This window comes from Lactuca virosa, chromosome 2 (assembly GCF_052849685.1).
Source record: "Lactuca virosa cultivar CGN04683 chromosome 2, Lactuca_virosa_CGN04683_v6, whole genome shotgun sequence".
NCBI lineage: Eukaryota > Viridiplantae > Streptophyta > Magnoliopsida > Asterales > Asteraceae > Lactuca > Lactuca virosa.
In genome coordinates this window covers 188,318,582-188,334,598 of record NC_136427.1, presented here as the reverse complement: position 1 = coordinate 188,334,598, position 16,017 = coordinate 188,318,582, and the positions used below count along the sequence as shown (strand labels likewise).

Genomic DNA, 16,017 nt, shown 5'->3' with positions numbered 1-16,017 from the left:
GAAACTACTTTACATACTGGGGAAACTAGGGTTTTCCAACAAAACATTCTATTCATACTGGTGATAGCCAGGGTTTTCATACAAAAAGGGTTTTACTTTCAAAACAGTATTATACAATCCATCTAGTGGTAAACATGCATTCGAACGAATACTTTATGGAACACTGTAACAAACTTGTATGTTAGAAAATATTGGATTTTCTTGGAAACATGCAAACATTTTCACTGATTCATTAACATGTTTTCGTTACAAAAACATGCTTATGAACTCACCATCTTTAATGCTGATACTCTTTCCAAAACCGCTTGTATTCTCAGGAAATCAGTAGACAGGTACTCCCGCAGCTTTTGAGAAGACGAAGTGTATAGAGAGTCACGTCTTTTATATTTTGCTATACTTTTGATGTATACAAATATGTATCAAACGAATGTAAATATTTTTCTTATCTAATATAATGGTTGTGTTTACTTTAATTACTATGATGCAATTGTTGTGATACTATACATGACGTCCGCCACCCCCCGAACGTTTCCGCCGTTTCGGTTTGGGGGTGTGACGATATACACTTATTATATCATAATATTCTATGAAATTTAATCCAAAAATCCTATATCATCTAAGTAAAATGTAGATATTTATTCAAATTATAATATTTATAAAAAATTAAACTTCAATGTTGCAAAATCCTATATCAGCTAAGTAAAACAACAAAAATCAAGTAATATAGGATTTATGATATCATAATATCTAGAATGTGTAATATGAACCATAAACATTTCATATCACAATACTTTCATATCAGACAATGTACTTTTCTTTTTACACATCATAGAAACATACTTTCACATCAAAATACCTAGAATTTCAGTTATGATCGATAAGCAATTCATGTCAAACATACGCTATGAAAATTATTGTTAGAAACATTCTAATATTTCTATTATTCCATAATATTTGAATTATAAAGTATAAAATCATAGGCGTTTTATATTTCACAAAAAAAGTTTAGATTATTTTACCCGTTGACTCTTTTTCTGTATCTAATTCTGTCTCTGATTCTGTTGAAGAATCAGAAACATGATTTTTCTTTTTGTGCTTCACATCATTATGGATTAATTTGCTGTGACGCTTGAAATGTTTTTTGACTTTTCTTTTTTTCTTCTTCTTTACTTTATCTGCATTAATAATTATTCTATTAGAAGCATATAATATACTTTTAGTGAATGTCAACATATATATATATATATATATATATATATATATATATATATATATATATATATATATATATATATATATATATATATATATATATATATATATATATATATATATATATATAAATAATTATTCTATAAGATTTTCATTCTTATAATCTTACCAGATTCATCACTCTCTGTTGTGGATGTCTCTGACTCTGATGTCTCTGACTATGAAGATGAAGAATATGAAACATAGTGTTTTTTTTTTTGTAGCTTTAGCTGTATGAAGAAATTTAAAAATTGAAAAAAATTAGAATATTTATTAAAATCGATTAGAATGTTCATAATAATTAACTGAAAAAAATAAATCCAAAAAACTTTCTTTTGTGAGGTATTTTAAAGAACAATTGTTGATACCTTTTTTAATTCTTTTTTATGTCGTGAGGATGAATCAGAAGAAGAATCAGAGTCGCTTTCAGAAATAACAACGTTTTTTTTTAATTTTTCTTTGATTTTCCTTCATCTGCCTTCTTTTTCTTTTGATTTACAATTTGCAAATCTTTATCATGAAATTTAACAATTAAAATCAATTAGAATATATGATAAACAAAATTAAAATATTTACTTAAAAAAAATAAATCCAAACATTTGATTTTTTATGAATTATTTTAAGGAAAGGGTGTTCATACCTTTTTTTAACCCTATCTTGATCCCCTGAATCTGTATGAAGAAAATTATCAAATAATAACAATTAGAATATTTATTAAAAGTATTTAGAAGTTACTAAAAGAAATTATAACATTTAATCTAAAAGTAATTACAATTTATACATTTATCTTTAGAAATGAATGTTGAAATGTTCTTTGTTGGTGGAGTTGTTACTGTTTTTCTTACAGTTGCTTTTGTTTGTACTTTTTTAGTTGCATCAATAACAACAAATTCCATTAAAATTCATATTAGTTGAGGATATATAATCTAGTCACAATTCTATATATACATAACAACAAATTTCTAATATCAGTCAACATAAAATTCACTAGAATACAAAGATTTTTTTAACTAAACACTATACTACAATCATAACAACAGATTGATGTTACCAAAATCTATAGTATTAGACAATTTATGGATCTAAATCTAATTAAATGATGAACAATTAGTTAGAATATCATAACATTTTTGTTGATTTTGATTTAGAATATTTAGACCAAATGAAATGAGGAATAATTAGAACACTTTTGAGTAACATGTAGAGTTAACATTTAGATATAGATCTCTTAATGATTTCATAGACTCTATATAAATCACATACTGAGATGTAGGTTTAGATTGTATGTTTTATAATGCTATATTCCATTACATCCTGACTTCGACATATAAATCGCTAGTGAAATATCTCGATTATAAAATATTTGTTGAAGATACACAACGATTTAAAGTAAAAAAAACAAAAAAACTTTTTATAATAAGAACACTAATGTTTACTGAATAAGAACAAGAGGTTTAGAGTATTATACTTACTTGGAACAACTGTTGATATAAAATCAGAATCATAATTTGTAGAATGAGCCATTTGATTTGATATCAAAATCAAAATTAAAAGGTTTTTAGTGTTCTAGTTGATTATCGAGGGTTTTCGTGTATGAATCGGAAGATGAATTTCAGGTAGAATGAGAATAAGAAGCTCGAATCAGAAGATCAACTTAGATTTATGATTAATCTGAAACAAATTTGTGAATGAAGTAGAAGATGTCGATGATCGAAATTATGGGTTTTAGTGTTCATATCTAGGGTTTTTAGGAAGAATACCGGGTGCTTTTTGTGAGCTGAATGAAAACGAAATGTAAAATTTCATTTCTGCCCCTCCGTGTCTTATTCTAATCCCAAAGTTCCATTTATTTACAAAAATGTCACCGCCTACTTATATATATATATATATATATATATATATATATATATATATATATATATATATATATATATATATATATATATATATATTCTTATGTTGATATAATATCTTCCTTTTTAATGAAAATAAAACAAAATTAATCATTAAATTATAATTATTAAAGGCCGAAGGAGGATTAGGAGGATCGTACCTTCACATTAACTTTGAAACTCCTCGAATATGACAATGCACATGATATACGAGATGAGAGGCCAATAGGAGCAAAGCATCTTCTACCTCACATTTATTTTAAATTTGGGGTTTCATAGATTATCAACCTCAAAAGCAAAGGAAACAACATTTATGGCCATAGATGTATCATATTTGGGCACTTAGGAATGTAGAGATGTCGGAGAGAGGTGAGGTGTTGAATTCCCATTGGAATTAATTTCCGGTTTCTCAAATTCAATTATGCAAAGCCATCACGTCTCCATAACCTCGTTGTCATAATACGTATTCTTTCCCCACTCGTAACGTCCTCTTTCTCTTCTAAACTCACCAATTTATCATAGTATTCTTCATACAACTTCCTTAAATTCACAAGAACCTTACTTGGTGATCTGGATTCCCACCAGGATCTTATTTCATCACATGATATGATTCGTAATTCTTCAACTGCCCCAAGATACTGTATAACACCTCCCCACACCTGATCATTAAGTCCTGAAATATAACCTATATCAACCTTGGTGACCGATGAAGATACACGAACTAAACTTGTCAATACACCATGATAACATCTATTAATTTTTAAAACCCTCAATGAAGGTAGTGGCTCAAGTAAGACTTTAACCAAATTAGGACAATTATTTAGCGAAAGCTCTTGAAGGCATGGAAATGTTGTATTGACAACCCCATTATTATTAGTTGACCATACCTCCCACCTCCGCATATCTTCAAAGCATAGAGTTTCAAGTGATGGGAATGCAAGATCAGTAGTACCAAGAAACTCCAAACCTGCATCTTTCACATCATCCATGCCTTTAATAAATAACGTCTTCAATGATGGTAGTTCCCCAAGTAGTGGTAGAGATGCACACTTTTTACAACCATGTATCGACACATGAGCCAAACGATGAAAGGAGGGATCCCCAACCCAATTTGGAAACTTTCTACCCCCATATGATACAATTTCAAGCTTTTTCAAATGATCATTACTAGGCTTCAGCACATTGAGGACCTCTATCTCAAATGTTTCCTTTCGAGAACCATCAAATACATCACCCCATTCCACCTTTAACTCATGTAGCCTCTTTTGGGATATGTTAGCTTCTTCTGCTTGTATTCGACATTGCACTTTTTCTAGCCCCTTAATGGAAATTTTCCCTTGGAGATCCTTTAGATCCTTAAGATCGGCTATTGAAAAGGCATTTTCTCCTTCAATAATGATTTTAGAGAGAGTTCGTAGGCTTTTCAACTCTCGAATACCCAAGGGCATCTTCTTCAGAAGCGGAGTATCACTATTGCCAAAATGTCGTAATTTTTTAAGCTTTGAGAAATTGTTAGGCAACTTGTTTAAATAACGACAACCAAAAACAAGTAAAGTCTGTAAATTTGAGAGGTTGCCAACATTATCCGGTAAATATGTGATATCAGTTCGAGATAAATTAAGATACCGCAAATGCTTCAAAGTACCAATGGATTCAGGTACCTTGATTATCCAAAGCTGACTCAAACTTAGGACCCTTAATAATGGTAACTCATGAAGTAAGTCAACCAGCACCTTATTTGATATGTAGAATATTGGCCAACTTTTGACGTCCTTGATAGGGAATGCTAAGAATGTTCTCAGACTTTTAGCTCCTTCGAATGCCTTAAACGCTTTGTCATCCATAGAAGGTTCACAAACAAATGACATATGGGGGTACTTTTCCAAAGCTTCGTCCTTTTTATGATCCTTTTTCATCTCGATGTCTAACATTGAAAAAAACTCTCCAGCAACAAATGTTGCCAAGTCATGCATGAGATCATGCATCACAAACAACAATTTGTTATTAGGGGATTGTTGAAAAAATGACCTTGATGACAACTCTTCAAAATATTCAAGACCCAAGCGTTCCATTGACTTTCTTGTAGTTGATTGGTGCAAAAACCCTTCTGCGGTCCAGAGCAAAATCAACTCCTCCTTGTCAAACAAATAGTCTTTGGGGAACAAGGAGCAATATGCAAACAATAGCTTCAAAGGTGCGGAAAGTTCATGGTAGCTTAGTCTAAGAGCCGGAACAATCTCATCTCTCTTTCCTAACCTCCATATGTCACTATTTAACACTTCCTCCCATTCTTCCTCGTCTGATTTTGTCCTCAATAACCTCCCAAGTGCTACCAATGCCAACGGCAAGCCATCACATTTTTCAACGATACCTTCACCATGTGGTTTAAGTGTTGGATGTGAATCAAAGTTAGTTTCACCCAATACATGTTCACAGAATAAAGATAAAGCATTTTCATGTGACAAAACCGACAGGCGGTAAGGTTGATTGTAACCTAGTTGGGTTAGCAACGACAACTTCCTAGTCGTCATAATAATTTTACTTCGAGGTGCCCCAGCAAGAAATGGGTGTTCTAGAATTTCCCAATCGGTATAACTTTCACTCCACACATCATCAAGAACGATCAGAAATCGTTTTTGTGAGATCTTATTTTTTAAAGCTACTTGAAGCAGATTTAAATCACTAAATTCTTGGTTCCCCCCACCTACCGATTGGAAGATAGTTTTGCTTATATTGAAGATATCAAACTCATCAGAAACACACACCCACGCCATGAGTTCAAAGTGATCCTTCCTTTGCATTTCATCGTATAAAAGTCTAGCTAGAGTGGTCTTACCTAACCCACCCATACCAACTATGGGCACGATGCTATAACTTTTACCGGATGGTTCGTAATCGTCCCCCAATAGCTTGTGAAGCAATGCATCCTTATCACCTTCACGTCCAACAATTCTAGATGCATCTACCAAAGATGTCTGTAATTTTCTATTTTTATGTCTTGGGCTCTCGCCTTTCACACGTAAACCAAGATTATTTTTCTCCTCTACAATTTCCCGTAACTTGGTTGTAATATTATCTAACTTCCCATGCATCCTAGTACATAGTAAGAAATTTGTACAACTTGTTGGGATTAGCTTTCGTACCTTGCTGGTGTTGAACTCACGATGCATAGCTTTTGTTTCCAAATCGTCGAGTAGATCGTCTATGTCGTAAGCCAAATGTTGGAGACCATTCAGCCAATCTTTAACAGCTTCATCGGTAACTTCCTTCTCAGAAGCATCATTAAGAAGAGCTTTGATCTGGATTAGTGACCTCTTCAATTTCTTGAGCTGGGAATCGATTCCCTTGGTGTGAGCAAGCTTCTGCAGGGTTTCTGAAGCCAGCTTTTCAAAGAACACCGTGAAGAAGGCAGAAAGAACGAGTTCAGCCATATTGCTTAGAGTACCTAAGAGTAGATCGGAATATAGTAGAGAGATGGGATGAAGTGGATGAACAGAAAGAATGATCTTAATCTTAATTGCTGTTTATAGTGGAGATTGGATATGTGTCACGGAAAGAATGATTTCAGATGATCTCTTTTTATAGAAAATTCAACTAAATGAAGGGCACGTAAGGGATGGCTTAGTTCTTAAACTTTCGAAAGTTGGGTTTGTTTTTTTTATTAAGAAAAATTACTGACGTTTCCATTTAAAAAAGCAATATATTTGGCATTATTTTATTAAGAAGACCGAATGAAAATCCACAAAACAGAAACCAAGGGTAGTCGAAATAGCCGGTGTGGACGTTGGTGTGACGGCAAGTCGGCAACTAACCTGGTTAATTCATTTTTACCTGTAGATGTAGAAACAAGGGGTAAAAAACATTCATTTTCAAAATTATGTATTAGTAAGTAAAATATATAATGCAATTGTATTTTTATAATATTACTTTAAAAATGTAAAATCACCAGAAATAAATCTATATAAATATTATAATTGGCACATTCATTCAAACAAGAAGCATTTTAAATTGTGGCATCATGTGAAGAATTGTAAACTGTGATTTTGAACAAAAAAAACATAATGTTAAATTGTCTTAGTTTGGTGATAACAAGAAAATCAGCAAATGATAGCAATGGAGAGGATAATTAATGACGAGAGGTAAAATACTAAAGTTTTCACATGACATGATATCATTTTCAAAGGTCGAGTAGAAAAATAAAATAATGAGAATTTAAGAAAAAGAAGATGTTAAATTATTAAATCATATTCCTAATGAACAATGAGTACATGGCTTCTCGGAAACATATATGATCGGAGTGAGGCTTGGGTCTTGCTGGTAGTACGTGCAATAACCGGTTAGTCGTATCTCAGGTTGAGACCCGAAATTACACTATGATGAGAAAGTTAGTATATCGTGTAAGAGGACGAATGAAAACCAAAGTATATAATATTAGGGTTTGTATGTACTGACCTTTGTGGCATAGCCATAGGCTATTTTAAGGCATAGATTGATAAGTACATTGTATATAGGGGTGCAAATGAGTCAAACTACTCATGAGCTATTCGGGATCGGCTCGTTAAAACTCCACTCAAAACTGATTTTAAACGAGTCCGAGTTAAGCTCGAGCTTAATAACTAAGCTCGGTTAGGTTTGCGAGCCTATATAACTAAGCTCGATTAGGCACGCGAGCCTAAATGAGCCTCTATATGTAACACCCCAAAAATAATAGTAAAAATTTTCATTTTTAAACCATCAAATTGTACAACCAATTATTCCATAACCAAACACAGTAAAATGTATTCGTCAAACATCAGAGTAAGTCTAAAATAGTTAATGCGTAAAATACTATCAGGGGATGTTGTGCAATCAAGTCGGGCCCTTCTCTTTGGAACTGAAAGTACCTGAAAATGTTTAAACTACGAAACCGTAAGGACAAAGCTTTGCGAGTTTCCCAAAATACCACATACCTTACATTGGATAGGGAATGCTATCAACCATAGTCTTGAAGGGTTTTCTAGGTTATAAAAAATACATGTAAGAGGAAAAACACTTAAACCCTTACGTTCACATGCAACCTAGAAAAGATTTATGTTTTTTCTAATTGATAGCAATAAACTATAAACATCAAGAACCCTAAGGGAAACCTATTATAATCGAAATATACATAGGATTAGGATTACATGCCTTTGATTTGTTATAGTAAACAAATCACTTCAATCCCTTGTGTTTGTTGGCCTTAGAAAGCAAACACCAAAATGATGATGTCTCTAATAGCTCACACCCGAAACCAGAAACCCTAGAATGAGAAAGAGAGAGGAGATATGAGGGAAATTTCATTCCTATACCTTTAGGTAATATGGTGAATGAAAATTGTAAGCCAATGGGTCCTATGTATAGTTCAGGTAACTTGCAGGCAAAACAAGATTTGAATTGATTAAATAATAAATTTAATCCTAATTCAAATCCTTTCCTTTTATGCAACCATGAGGCTTCCAGAAACCCTAGGAAACCCACCAAAACCGTCCATCCCATGGATGGTTTAGGAATTGCTTCTTTTGTTCAATTATTGAACAATTACAATTCACCCCTTGCACATTCAGTTAATTTCAATTAATCCTGAATTAATTCCAGATTAATTCTGATTAATAATTAATCAATTCTGATAGATTTCACATTAATTTATTAATCATTTAGATTAATGTAGCGCCCACAGATTCGGGGCTAGTCAAGTTAGAGATAATAGGTGTTAAAAATGACTTTTGATAGAAGATTATTTATGACTAATAATCTTAACAAAAGGTGTAAAGTATGTGACAAGGATTTCATACATATAAAGAACGCTAAAATTCAACTTTGTATGAAGAAGTTATGCTTATTTGAAGTTTTGCGATTAAACCGGCACGACTCTTCGTATCATAAAAAGTGAATTTTTGATAATGTGCTTTTTAGCCAAAGAGGTCTAAACGAAATTCAAAGTAGTCGATAAACCGAGAGCGTACATATAGAGAACGTCCAAATCTGACTTCGTAAGAGGAAGTTATGATTTTTCGAAGTTTCAGCACAATAGTATACGACTCAGAACCTGAAATAGAGATCGGTTTATTTTTAGGAAAATAATCTAAATGAGAGTTGAAGATCTTGTCCATATGGTTTCGTCGATATAACGGAGTCGAGAACGGATATTATATGAGAAAGTTATGAATTTTTAACGGAATTTAACAATCTAAGAGGTCGTTTGATAATTGCTGGCTGAGTTAGAGCTGACTGGGTTAGAAGCTGACTGAGTTAGAAATTCTGACTAAGTCCATGTTTGACTGAGTTTATGTTGTTTGATTATTTCTCTGACTAGCTATGTTGAATGAGGAAAATGACCATTTTACCCCTTTTTTATGTCAGCTAAAATATATTTGTTTGCATACGAATTTATTTTCGACGAACATTATTAAATTAATAGTTTAATACAAAACTAAGTTTTATTTTTTTAAAAATTAAAAGTTTTGAATAATGAATACAAAACTAAGTTTTATTTATTTTAAAAACAATAATAACCAAATATAAATGGACATGTCATTATGTCAAGAACCATGAGTCGGTGGACACCCATCAACCTCAAATAATAAATTATTACACCCTTTATCCTCCCATCTATTTCCATTTCATTCAAAATTGCAGAGAGAAAATGGGATCTGACCCAATCTCCATATAAAAGTTACAGCTCTTTTTCAAGGCAGTTCCACGCCTCCTGAATCATCGACCATGATAACACCATCGCTCCAAATCTCAGCTTTTGTTTCCTTCCGGTGGGAAGAACAACCAGGTAACCACCGTGAACAAATGTGTGGAGCTTCCTCCAAGAATGACAATGGTGGAATCCAACATTATTACCAAAATACCCCACCCTCTTCTTATCCTTGTTCTGTTCGACCGATCATAGTTTTCAATCCTCTTAGACTCAATCAGTAGGTAAAAGGGTGCTTCCCTCTCCTTCTCTCTCACGAAGATGCATTATGACTGGTTTGTGGTGCCGAAATGTATATGACTGGTTTTGTGGTGCCGGAATGTTGAGGATCTGTAATGCAAAGGGCAAAAATGTTAAGAAAACAAATAGGACCGAGTCAACTACTTTTTTATCTCACGTATCGGGTCATAGGGTGCTGACCGAGTCTCATGTTTTTATTGCACATATCAAACACACTGACCCACATTGATCTGACCGAGTCATCTATTTTTATCTGACCAAACCCGGTCAGATCCAAATCAAACAGAACCTAAGCCTATTAAAAATATAGCTTTTAAAAATAAAGTCAAAAACAGCCAACAGAGTCTAATAGAAGTTGTAGATCTCATTGAGAGATTTCTGGGGATATAAAGAACGTCGAAAACGGAGCTCGTATGAAGAAGTTACATCATTTTGAAAAATCTATAAAATTGTGCGCGCGAAGTGCGTGATGCGCACTGATGACATGGCACTCTTTGGAGGCGACACATGGCAAGTCGGCTGCTCCCCTCCTCCAAGAAATGCGGTGACATGGCACCACACGGTTGCAACACGTGGCACCACAAAAAAGACAACATGTCGCGAAGTCATAGAAGAAAGGACGCGTACGAACGAGAGTCGGACACGTGGCAGGGCGACAGAGGAGCCAGCACACCAGAAGTACGCGGCAGGCCTCTGTCTAGTGTGCGGTGCGCCCCCTGAGGCATATATATATATATGGTCGTTTTCCTTCTCATTTCCTACACACCAATCCTCTAATTCTCTCTCAAACGTTCTCCCTTCCTAAGATCCGACTTTTTCGGGTTTCTAAGTATTTTAGAGAGTCTCTGCAAGGTTTAGGAGTCTGGATAATAGATGCTTTTAGTTTCGAGATTCTGTCTATGTGTTTTTCCCAGTTTCTGCTAAAACCTTTGTAAGTTAAGCTACACTCTTTTGCTTTCAGTGTAACTTATATTAATGGTAATAAGTCGTTATTATGAACCTATAAATAAGATTTATCAGTAATTTCAATTCGTTATACTGATTGATCTACTTACGGGAGAGGTGTCTAGAATGGTCATGTTGGCTTGGTTGTTGGATTTCAGAAAAGCTATTATGCCGAAATAATCCTGCCTCCCAACTGTAATGCCTAGCTGATCCTTACTTGATAGATCTTGATGTATACAGTGAGATTAGTGAGGATCTAGACTATTATTTGTCTCCAGGATCATTAGACTAAAACTTTGTATTAATATTACTTAGGTCACGTCAAGAAATATTTGAGGTGTTAGGCGAAGCTCTGCCCAGATCACTAGTCACCCATCTTAGTCAAGTGAGCGCATAGTATGTTTCATGAACATGATTTAATACAAGTATTAATTAAAATATTAATATATGTTGGAAGTCGTATGTGAATTATGTGCTTATTTCCTGGATTATATGTTAGGATATATATATATATATATATATATATATATATATATATATATATATATATATATATATATATATATATATATGTGTGTGTGTGTGTGTGTGTGTGTGTGTGTATGTATACACACACACATAGCGTGCTATGTGCGAACCAGATATGGTTCTATTTTATGTTAGGATAAACAGATGATATTATAATACACTACAAGAAAAATACCCTTTAATGACGCGTGAACAATGACACTCGCTGATTTACGATATGCATTTTTGTGTGTCCCTAAAAATAATGTCAGCCTTCCAAAATTTGAAGGATATAGGACACGCATTTTTGCGTGTCTTAAAATTAATGTCCAACAAAAAAAATACAAACATGTAGGGTACTTGTTTTAAATGTGTGTCCTCTAGAAATGCCGCTTTATATTTTTTTTATCAAACACGCGTTTTTAAAGGGCAAAAATTTTGAAGTGCCCGCTTCTTTGATCTCTCCTCTGTATCTCCCTTCATTCACACCTAGGGCTTTTTCAAGAAAATTCAAAACGCTCTTCGATTCTCGATCGGTTCTCCCAAGCCTCTGCAACAATCGAAACTAGTTTGATTTCTACCCTAAAACCTGGTACGACTTCTCCTAATCCTTTCTCCCAGGCCTCTTCGTAAATGTTTTTAATTTTCTTTGAATTATTGACATTATTGGTTTTTGTGTAATCTGAATGCTGAAGTTTCATGTTCGAGTGTTGAATTTCGTATTTTAGGTATACGATACTGACAATGCCAAACAGAAGGAGAAGTTTGAGGCCGACTTGAAGAAGGAGATTAAGAAACTTCAGAGGTACAAAAAAAACCCTTTCTCTCTCTAAAATTCTCTCTGATCGGCGGTGCGTTTTTTGCTTGATTCGTCGTTGTTGCTTCTCCGATGAGATTTTTCGTCTCATTGCTGAAGTATCTTCTCATCATTTCCGTTGTTGCGATGGGAGCTTCTTCTAAGCAGGATCGATTGAAGGATGTAAAGGTTAAGCCTCCTGATAAAGGAGCGGTGGGTCGATTTGTGCGAACTGAGGTCGATTTAAGCGATGTTATTCCTCCTGGGGTTGTCGATCAGTCTTCGTCTACTATCTACCGTGCCCGACGAAAGCCAAGTGCTACTGGAGCTATTGTGTCGAGAATTGGGAAAGCAGAGTGGAAATTGGAGGGTTTGCATAAAGCTAGGAAACCTAATCGGGGCGATTCTCTTCTCAGAACTCCTATGGATGCTGAGGATTACTATGTGGATGATGTTACAGAAGAAGAGAGGGAGGATGTATCAGAATCTGATGGTGTGTGGGAATCCGATTCCAGTGCTTCTAGGGTTGCTGGTCAAGCTTCGATCAAGGATTCTAGTTCCAATGTTATGGATGAAGTTACCAAGGATTTGCCTCCGATCATTCATGAGGATTCTATTCCTTCAGGTAACACTGCAAACTTATTAAAGAATTGGGAAATTCCTAAGGATACAGTTGTGATTTCTAGCCCTAATTTTGATTTGAATCAAGTGAAGAGTCATATGAATAATGTTAGTTTATGGGAATGATGATTCTATCTGTTTGGCTGTTATAAATGGGAAAAATGTTGCTGTCAAGAGTGATATTCAAGATGTGATTGATAAAGATGGTGAGGGGTACACTATGGTCACGAAAAAAGCTAGAAATGCAGGGACCGCTACTGTGAAGGGGTATAGTAGAGGTGATATTCAGCCCCAATGTTTCTGGAAGCAAAGGTAGTAATTGGAATGGAGGGAATAACAAAAGAGGAAGCTATAATAGTGGTAATAAGGGTAATAAAGGTTGGAATAACAGAAGTCATAGTGGGAATTGGAATAAGGGGACTGTTAGCCAATGGAATCATCAAAAGAACCAGGAGTTTGTTGCTGCAAATAATAAATCTTTCATTGTAAATAAGCAGGGGCATAATGGGAAAGAGAGTGTGGATTCTGGGAAAAAAGAGGAAAAAGTGAAGAAGGGAAAGGGTTTGAAGGGTAGCCAAAGGGAGAACAGTTTTGGTAATACAGTGAATTGGTTTGCTGAAAGATTCTACAGGTCCATGGTTTTGTGAGTTATGTGAAGATTCATCGTCTTCTAGAAACAGGGGGTCCCATCTTTCAGTTACTCAGAGAAGGCGTCTCGTGTAGCGAAATGTTGCTTATGTGGTGGCAATACCGGTGCTTTTAGGAAGTCAACTAATGGTCAATGGGTCCATGCCTTCTGTGCTGAGGTAATATTCTTTGATTGTGATTCTTACTTATGAGGTAATATATTATTATTATTATTATTATTTACCATAACATTAATCACTGTCAACCTTCTTGTTTTTCTGTTTCTAGTTTTTATCAAATATGATACTAGTTTCTAGGGCTGAGCATGGGTCGGTTTGGGTCGGTTTTGACTCAAAACCGAACCCAAAACCGATGGTATCGGTTTTCAAATATTTAAAACCGAACCCTAAACCCAAACCGATGGGTCGGTTTCATGGTTTTTCGGTTTTTTCAAACACGCTTTCGGTTTTAAACCCAAAACCCGTTCGAAATTTCACTTGTGGGATTTGGTTGTTTGTATTGCTTTATATAAGAGGAGAATAGGAAGAATGTTTCATCCTGTGTCGATGTGGGATAAAGATTCGCTATAACAAATAGAAGAAATAAAGGGGTAAACAAAATAAAAGCTCCACACGTCAAGAGAAAGGATCAAACCCGAGTCTTTTACATTATATGTCTACCTCCTTCGCCAACACACCAGCCATCTGTTTGTGTTTACAAGTCAAGGAAAACATATATATACATATATAAATCGCAAAATTCATATTTTAATAAAGATCGGTTCGGTTCGGTTTCTCTCGGTTTCGCACATTCCTAAAACCCAAACCGAACCGAATTTTTCGGTTTCTAAATAATACAAACCCAAACCGTCGGTTTATGCTTCGGTTTCGGTTTTTCGGTTTCAGTTTCGTCGGTTTTTCAGTTTCCGGGTTCGGTTTTGCTCACCCCTACTAGTTTCTTACAATACTTTATTTGTTGTTTATTCTAGGCCGAGACTCAAAAACATGGAGTTGAAGAATGGAATTCTCTGAAGAAAGTCAGGGTAAGTTATATTGTTGTTTATAAAAACATTATTTGAATCCAAAATCATAATTTTTTTTTCTTAAAATCGTCATGCAGGTTGAATTGGAGAGATTACGCCTCATCTGTGAAAGAATTATCAAACGTGAGAAATTGAAGGTAAGCCACATATTTGATTATACATACATACATAGACTAACCGTTGGGATTTTGTTGATGATTATAGCGTGAATTGGTGATTTGTTCACATGATATGCTTTTTATGTGTTTACTTTTCAGGTAATGATTAAAATTTGGGTGAATGGTGTTGAAGGCCAAAAAATAGAGGGTCAAAGTGCAACATTTAGTGCAAAAATTGCAGAAACAGTGGATGGAGGTGCTAAATAGTCTGTTGTAGTACCAAATCCCTCAAATTGCTGTTCCAATCTGTCCTCACAGGTCTAATCCTCTATCTCTATTGGCTGCAGTTTGTATGTATATCTTTTTGGGCTCCTTGTAGTTTTAACATATGCTTTTTAAGAGGTCCAGTGTGATAGGAACGTGAATCCAATAACAGATAAATGAAACTAATATATGAGGTATATAGATCTAGGTAGCTATTTGATTACTAAATGGAAATAAGAACAAATCAGAAAGGAAATCCAAATGATTGTCCTCCTGCCCTAATCAGAGAAGTTCTTCAAGAGAAACCTCCTGCCCAAGCTAAAGCCGATACTCAAAGCTACAAAATATTGAATACCTCACTACTCTATTTATGCTATTCTTGAGATAATTCTAGATAGGGTGCAAAATAGATAATAATAGATGTTACAATTAAGTCCCCCATGTTTACCCATATATTTATATAAGACCCATAGCACATTCTCTATCAATACCATCGTCTTGAAGAAGAGGCTTGTCCTCAAGCCGGGAGTTAGGAAATTGACTTTTTGTTTGAAAGGTACTTTTGCTACTTTGATTGGACATTGTTGCCATGGAATCAGCCATTGCTTCCTTTGTTTTACCTTGTTGTCAACACAACTAGTTTCCTCTCTTTCATTGGATTCAATCAACACAACTTCTTTCATTAATGGTTGTCCAAAAGATGATAGCTTTCTGCACTTTATAGCAACCTTTAAGGTATAATAGATGAAAAGCTTGAGCATAGCTCGATATTCTTCCACTTCTTTCTTATTTTTGCCAAAAGTTATAATCTTCTCTTTGGTGGTGTTCATGTCCCAGGATTCTTTATCCTTAAGAAAAGAGACAAGCTCGATTTCATATGTACCAGTGGCATTAGGCGGCAATACTGCTCATTCTTGCTTGAAACCGATAAAACCAAAAGCATATTCTGGTGCAATACTCAGAAGAGCCACTTCACCTTTCTTCATCATCATCACAACTTTTTCAAGCCTATC

General features: G+C 34.5%; 1 protein-coding gene across 1 annotated transcript; it reads right to left on the bottom strand.

The window, feature by feature from the left end:
- Positions 1–1,016: 1,016 nt before the first annotated feature.
- Positions 1,017–6,574, bottom strand: LOC145156677 (putative disease resistance RPP13-like protein 1). Its single transcript, XM_079075956.1, has 5 exons — positions 3,305–6,574; positions 1,892–1,922; positions 1,620–1,761; positions 1,382–1,481; positions 1,017–1,175 (listed from the first exon to the last, which is right to left on the bottom strand). Exon 1 carries the CDS (start codon positions 6,572–6,574, stop codon positions 3,563–3,565), a length of 3,012 nt encoding a protein of 1,003 aa, XP_078932082.1. The 3' UTR covers positions 1,017–1,175; positions 1,382–1,481; positions 1,620–1,761; positions 1,892–1,922; positions 3,305–3,562.
- Between the last annotated feature and the right edge of the window lie 9,443 nt (positions 6,575–16,017).

Coding starts and splice junctions, on each gene's coding strand:
- LOC145156677 (XM_079075956.1), bottom strand. CDS start 6,574: ATGGCTGAACTCGTTCTTTCTGCCTTCTTCACGGTGTTCTTTGAAAAG.